Genomic DNA, 7365 nt, shown 5'->3' with positions numbered 1-7365 from the left:
AATGTTGATAGAAGAATTAAGCTAGGAATGCATAGAAAGTGAGAAAGATTCACTTATAAACTGAGATAGGGATATAGGATGAAGCTGCGGACCTGGAATTAGCAGTAGAATGTCGATACGGCGCTGTCCTGCAAATTTGAGCAAAAGTTGACAGGACGATGGCGCCCGGCATGCACACGGTCCTTCGAAAAATCCACGAAACGAAGGGGGATCTGTTCATCTCTGCACAAGGATTCCAGATCTTCAATTTCAGCCGCATACCTGCAACCTACACACAGAAAAGCGAAGACGATAGGGGTGTTAGGGATTAGGAGTTTGCCTTTAGGTCAAACCCCAGTTTTGGAATTAACCAAGAAATGAGAAATGTTGTAAATGTAAATGTCTGTAATGTAAAACAAGTACTAATACCTTGTTGTAAGGATGTTTGTATCCTTATGTGCGAAGGTATAGATGTTGTTGTTTGTTGTATGTTGTAGTAGGTGATCTCCTCTTCAATGGTTGAATCCTTGTCTTGAATGCAACACTTAGCCTTGAATGGAGACTTGGAATGATCAATTGCTTGAAGGAATGCTTGAATGCTTGAATGCTTGAATGTTTGAGTATCGTTTCCACGCTTTTTTCATCCTCCCAAATGAGAGAGGAAAATGTCGTTTATATACTTGTCAATTAGGGCTGATAGACTGATTTTTCCGACCTTAGGCCGACCAGGAAATGTTATTTTCCAAATTGCAAACAAAAAGACCCAAAGTCCCATAGGAGACCGGGCCCAAAATAAGGCCAAGGACCAGGGCACTGGGCGCTCTGGTCCCACCTCCCAGGACAGTAGGGTGCAAAGGAGGTTCAGGCCAAGGTGCAAGAAAATGCAGTTTTAATGTCATAATCAGGTTTCGGGGTCTCCATTCAGGTTCCGTGTTGCGTCGCCATCGTGAAGACCGAAATGCAGTCGAAATTGCAAGTGTCGCAATTTTAGGACGCTACACGTACAGGTCTCAGAGTGCCATCTCTCAGCTAATGCAGTCAACAGTCCCATGTTCGCCCGAAACTCAGGCACATACAAAACGTGTCTCAATCCCATCCCCTCAATAGTCGCTCGGTCCTCGAAGGACAACTCAGGTCACAACCTCTGGGTAGACGGGAATCTCTCCCATGACTCCAACATCGGCAAATACTCCTGCAGTCAAGCAAATCAATCATGTCAGTCATAGTGGCATTCCCTGTTCATCACAAAATGCTACTTTTTTTTATCTAAATGCATCTGGCTATCTATCCTAGTGACACTCACTGTTCATCACAAAGTGTTGCTATTTATCTTAGTAGTACTCCCCGTTCATCACAAAGTACTACGTGTGTGACACTCCCTGTTCATCACAAAGTGTTACTCACATTTTGCACTCCCTGTTCATCACAAAGTGTTGCTCATATTTGAGTACTCCCTGTTCATCACAAAGTACTCTATCTTGGTACTCACTGTTCATCACAAAGTGCCTTGATCTATCCTAGTCTTCCTAGAGGACCTGCTTGAGTGTATCCTCTCAGCAGCTTATCTAATCGACAGCGTATGTTCATCACAGAACTGTCGATTTGACCTACAAGATGCAAATTCACATTTTTCAAACACAAACGCGCTTACCTGACATAAACGCGCTTGAAGACTGCACAGACGCGCCTGAAAAACACAGACGCGCCTGACCAACACAGATGTGCCTATGCTCTGCACAGACGCGCCTCAGTGACACAGACATGCCTTCTTGGCACAAACGCGACTGACCATCATAAACGCGGCCGCATTTGACACAGACGCGCCTGGCACCAACGCAAACGCGCTTAAACATTTTTTGACACTTTTTGGACCCTAGTCTAAGCGCATTTATTGCTCTATCTACCATGCATTAAGACAAAAATTAAATGCATCAAAGTACGAGGAGGTCTGGTGGTACTTACCGGCTCTCCTGCCTCTGTTGGCCTCTGAAATCGACGAATGCGGTCGAATCTATGGATGAAAGCCATCGCTGCTAACTGTTGCTGCTCTATTTTCGCTCTGCAATCTGCTCTCGTGGATGTGTAGATGACAATGAGGATGTATTTCCCCCCCCGTGGTCTATCTTATAGACTACCCCTAGCCATCGCCTTCGTTTCCCAAGTCAATCTTCATTATCCCGTGACTCTGTCACTTTATCCGGTCAGTCCATTCTAGCCTGTCTTTCTTATCGAGAGATTGTCCGCAATCTTTTCAAACATTTTCATCCAATCTCTCGAGGGGGTATATCATTCCCATCTTGGGGCAACTCTGTATCAGTTCATCTTATCTTCTTTGAAACAACGCGACAAGCCGCATTGTCTCAAAGAGGGGCAAAATGTAGACACCTAAAATTGTCATGTCTAATTAAATAAATATTTTATTTATTTAATTATCTAAGCTTAATTCTTCTATTAATTAAATAAATCTTTATTTATTTAATTAATTCATTTATCCTCTTCTAGCCTTATTTCTCATTTAAATAAATACATTTATTTATTTAAATTATCCTTTTCCTAAATTAAATAAATATCTTATTTATTTAATTGATCCCACTTCTTCTATTAATTAAATGAATCTTTATTTATTTAATTAATTCATTAGTCTTTTCTACCCATGACACATGTCATTCATCTCTTAATTCATACACTACCTACCCCTTTCATTATTTTATTATTTCTTTTACCTACCCTCTAATCATAGCCGACCTCCTTTTACACCTCTCAATCTTATCCCTCCATTTCTTATAGTGTCTTCTATATAAGGAGATGCTTTCTTCATTATCAAACCCTAATGACCTAATGAATCAATTTATGCGATTGACTACACTACGATCCTACTTGCAACCACATTCCGTTCTTTGTCGAGCTCTTGTGCACATAAAATCTGAGAGCAAATATATCAAGCAAGATCAATAGAGATAGGAAGAATAGAGATCAAAACCCTATTGGACATGTGATGGTATAATCTTTATGATTTCGTTTGATTTGCATTGTCTTAGGTAATCTTCATATGTTATGATGGATCTTTGTTGTTGTTAGGCTAGGGTTTTGTGGTTGAATTCATTTAGCCTTACAATATTGTTATTATTGTTATCCATTTTCACCATATACAGTGTCTATTTAAAAATGTGAGACAAAAACTACACATTACAATTTTTCTTTATTTTGCAAGTTTCAATGAAGTGCAAAAGGTAAGAATAATTTAAAAATGACCCATTACTTAGATCAAATATCATTTTACTATATGAGAAACATTTGCTCTTTACATGTTGATTGTTTTAGTTTACTTGGATCAAATATCTTTTTACTATATCAAAACTATTTTTGGATTTGCATCATTGATCCCCAAATCTATTGTTGATCACCTTGGATTGGATCTATACTATTCGCTTTTAAAATTCAATGTTATCTATTATGGACCACTTGACTAGCCATTATGAGTTGACTTAGCATGTAATTTTTTGATTTGTATTTTATATTGTTGTATTTAAGATCATTCATTCATTCCATTTTAAAGCCATCTAAGAAGGCTAAAAGTTGATCTTAACCTAAAAGCTTAAAGGAGATCTACTTTACATTCTTCATTTACATGATATCATCCTAGGCTTGTTGCATGTTTATTGTTTGTCTACAATCATTTTGCTTCATACTATAAAGTTAATCTATCTAGAGGTTTGACCTAAGAGAGCACGAACCTTGCTCTTTAATAGATTCCCCAAAGGAATCACAGTGAGTGAAGTTCAACAATACAATCAATCACTCTTGCAAGTTATCGGATCACTCCTACACATCATTTCAAGTCCACACACATAGAGATCACCTTTACAATCACATATATAATCTTTAACAATAAACCATCAATTTTCCGAATCAATGATAAAACATAAAAAATAGAATATTGACAAATTGATTCTTAATACCTAAAAAGAAACTTTTTCATTAAAAACATAACTATATATATATACATTCAATTTATTAAATTAATTTCTTATATTCAATTATACACTAAAAAAATTATTAAATTTGTACGATCAATCCAAGCTATCTTGAAAAAAACATTGTGGAAAGAGATATAATGGTATCGGCCCATAAAGATAAATTTTCTAGGAAACATCTAGATTCATCTGGAATGGATTATTTTGTGTAGTATTGAGCCTTAAGCCGATACCAACTGTAAAACATTGACCAAACTTTACGACTGTAGACTCTGAAGTACAAGTTTGCACTTTAATGCATTCACGTTAATGGCTTCTCTGTCGAAATATAAAATATTTACTAGTAAATGCTTTCACTTCAGCAATGCTAATTAATTTGGGGTTCACTGAAGTATCTCAAATTAACAGATATACAGGAGGTTCATTCATTCCAATTGTATCAGATGCTATGCAATTCCAAAATTAACTTACTGATGTAGAAATGCAAGCCCTGTGCTAGCCAATGGTCTAATTGAACAAGATCAATTTAAGAATCTTACTCAGGTTTGTACAAAGCTTAAACAGACAAGACGCTGTTACCTGGCCCGCATGAATTTTAGCTACTTTAGAAACATATTCACTTGAAATAGGTGGAATCAGGGTTGAAATAGATGGAGTCAGGGTCACACTCTTGCTTGTTGGGATATGAATGAACCCATTTCGAGTATTCCTCATAGACTCTCATTCTTTCTTCCGCTGTCAAATTCTGGAACCACTCAGGTTGAAATTTAGGAAGCCTTGTGTTATAGGCTGCATACAGCTGCATCTTTTTCATCCGAGGAATTCTGAACTCTTCAAACCTGCTAAACTGTCACAGTCAAAAGCTGCTAACAGTATTCTGTTATATATCTCAATTCAATCTAAGGAACTCATTCACACTAAATCTATAAAACATTATCCCTGTTTCTGATAAATTACCTTTTCACAGCATCTCTGATGCTTTCCTCTGAAAAAGATGAGTGACTTGCATGTTGAAGAAGAAGGGAGAGTTGATGGGCATCTTCAAATGCAGTTCTGGCGCCTTGTCCTGGCCCAACATACTGAGCATGTGCAGCTGAATGAATCCACCATTACCAACAATTAAACAATCAATTCCTTCAGCTCTACAACTGTAAAATAAATAACTTCCCCTGCTCGATGAAGTTTGTATGTGAGGTGGGATTTAGCTACCTAAAAATGTCAGTAGAAAGCCACCCCCCAAAATGGGTTAAAGGACAAATTCATTCTTCACATTGAAAGTAGCCAACATGATTGGGACTATTATTCATATGGGTATTAGAGTTTGAAGATTAATGTAATAAGAGTCAAGAGTAAAATAGTAAATACCATCACCAATGAGCAGGACATGACCATCTGCATCACTCCATTTATCTAGGGGCAACCTGTCCATTATCTTTCTTTCTGATATAATATCCTCACTGGTTGCATCAATAACTTCTCGAACACTATCCCATCCTTCAAGCCCATCCAATCGTTGAAGAGCACGAGCTTTACAACCAGGAATACCAATGCCGCCTCTTCCTCCTACCAATGATTTTGCCAAATCCTCTGATTCATCTTTCGTACGAAGAACCCACAGAGTGTAATGCCCTACAATTAGTGATCAAATCACGAATTAAGTTTATAAAGCTACAACACCTTCTACTTCTCCTGTTTCATGGACTGTAAGTTCAGACTTACCACTAAACTTAAGTCATGGTATCAAAATCCAGAAGTACGAAAAACAGTCCCATTCAGGCCTCTATAAAAACCTACCACACAGAATTAATGTCCTGCTTTGCAGAGATTATAGGAGAAATTTGCAGTGAATCATGGTTCCCTAAAACTCTAATCAAAAGCTAAATGGGTACCTGCATGGGCTATAATGCTGTGCGCCTGCATATTCTCCATTGTTCGAACAACAATTTGCCCCTCTTCTATGCCCTTATAAACTCTGCTAAATCCCATGTTCAAGTTAGGGCAAAACACAAATCTGATGCAATACATAATCATAACCAACTCTAATACTTACTTGAGATCTGGGTTGTACAGCAGTGCATTCCAATGCACCAAATTGAGGTACCTTGGAGAATCCCCCACCATCTGTTTTCTTACAGCTGACCATATTCCATCTGCTCCAATTAAAAGTTTAGTCCAAATGACCTTAATTCTATCCAAGGCATTTCCACATCTAAAATAGGCCTCAACACCGCCCTGCAATTGCATACAATAAGTAATCAAACATTTTTTGGGGAAAAAAATTACAACAAAACAGAGCAAAAGATAGAGACACTGACCTTAGAAGGTCGATACCCTATAAGCTTATGGGAGAAAACAATTCTTTTGTTATCAACTAAACTTGCCAAGATTTCCTGCACAGATTTCCACCTAACAGTAACATATTCCTTGGGCGGCACGTTTGTTATTCTGGGCGGATCCTCCTTCCCGTCTCTAAAATAGGCGAGCTTGATATTATTTGTGTAAGAGCCTGCTTGGGAGATGATGGAGCTCAAGCCAGGCTTAATCCCTTCAAGAGCAGTGACACCATTGGGACCAATGCCTATTGCAGTGGCCGTATCAGCCTTAAAATATGGGTGATATTCGAAGACATGTGCTTCGACATTTTTGTGTTGAAGCGCAAGCGCAAGAGCCAAACCTGCCAATCCCCCACCTGCAATTACAATGTCTAAGTCTGGTCCTCTCTCAGACATTGCCATTTCATCAAATTCCAACGAGGAGGACATGTTTTAGCCTCTGGTTTGAATGCCCACAAAGTGAAATCAGAGGAAAACAGTAGTCTGTTGAGAGAAATATAGATGAACATTGAAAGTGGGTGTACCGGATACACTAACTCATCTTGTGCCTTTGTGAGGCCTATGTTTTTCCAGCTATCGACTTCTTTTAACTAGAATGCTCTGCTATAAACACAATTTTTTAATTGTATTGTTTAATGTTATTATTTTGGCCTTTTTTCTCATTCGTTTCTTAGATTTTGTGTGTGTTTTTATATCATTTAAAAGAAAATAAGTATTGTACTATTTTTATTTTAATATAGAGTAGAGTATAAATATTTATAGAAGTTTGTATTTACGTCATCTCTTATTTAAAGTGCTTGTGGTTGTTTTGTGTTGTTCATTTAAGTTTTCGTTAAAAAAAAATTCTATTTAGAAAAAATAAGTTAGTTTAAATATATTAAGAGAATTATTATTTGATTTTTTTTTTTAAATAGTTAACAATATTTTGATTGTAACAAGTAACAAGTATCGCATACTTGTAAGTACTTGCATTTATAATAGTGTAGTATTAGTTGTGCATGCCCTGATCCAAGGCTTCTAATGACATTGAACACAGGTTTCAAAGGTTGTGAGGTATCAAGGACTAATAAATGAAAACA

General features: G+C 37.4%; 1 protein-coding gene across 2 annotated transcripts; it reads right to left on the bottom strand.

The window, feature by feature from the left end:
* Positions 1-4117: 4117 nt before the first annotated feature.
* LOC131049926 (zeaxanthin epoxidase, chloroplastic) lies at positions 4118-6858 on the bottom strand. Of its 2 annotated transcripts, none has more exons than XM_059216561.1 (6): positions 6269-6858; positions 6004-6185; positions 5843-5925; positions 5319-5582; positions 4911-5046; positions 4118-4816 (listed from the first exon to the last, which is right to left on the bottom strand). In XM_059216561.1, exons 1-6 carry the CDS (start codon positions 6713-6715, stop codon positions 4810-4812), a joined length of 1119 nt encoding a protein of 372 aa, XP_059072544.1. In that variant the 5' UTR covers positions 6716-6858; the 3' UTR covers positions 4118-4809. The 2 variants fall into 2 exon arrangements, with proteins under 2 accessions (XP_059072544.1, XP_057840005.1); XM_057984022.2 differs by having other exon boundaries at positions 4118-4792.
* Positions 6859-7365: the final 507 nt, after the last annotated feature.

The sequence above is a fragment of the Cryptomeria japonica genome, chromosome 2, assembly GCF_030272615.1.
Source record: "Cryptomeria japonica chromosome 2, Sugi_1.0, whole genome shotgun sequence".
NCBI lineage: Eukaryota > Viridiplantae > Streptophyta > Pinopsida > Cupressales > Cupressaceae > Cryptomeria > Cryptomeria japonica.
This window is presented reverse-complemented; position numbering and strand designations above follow the sequence as displayed.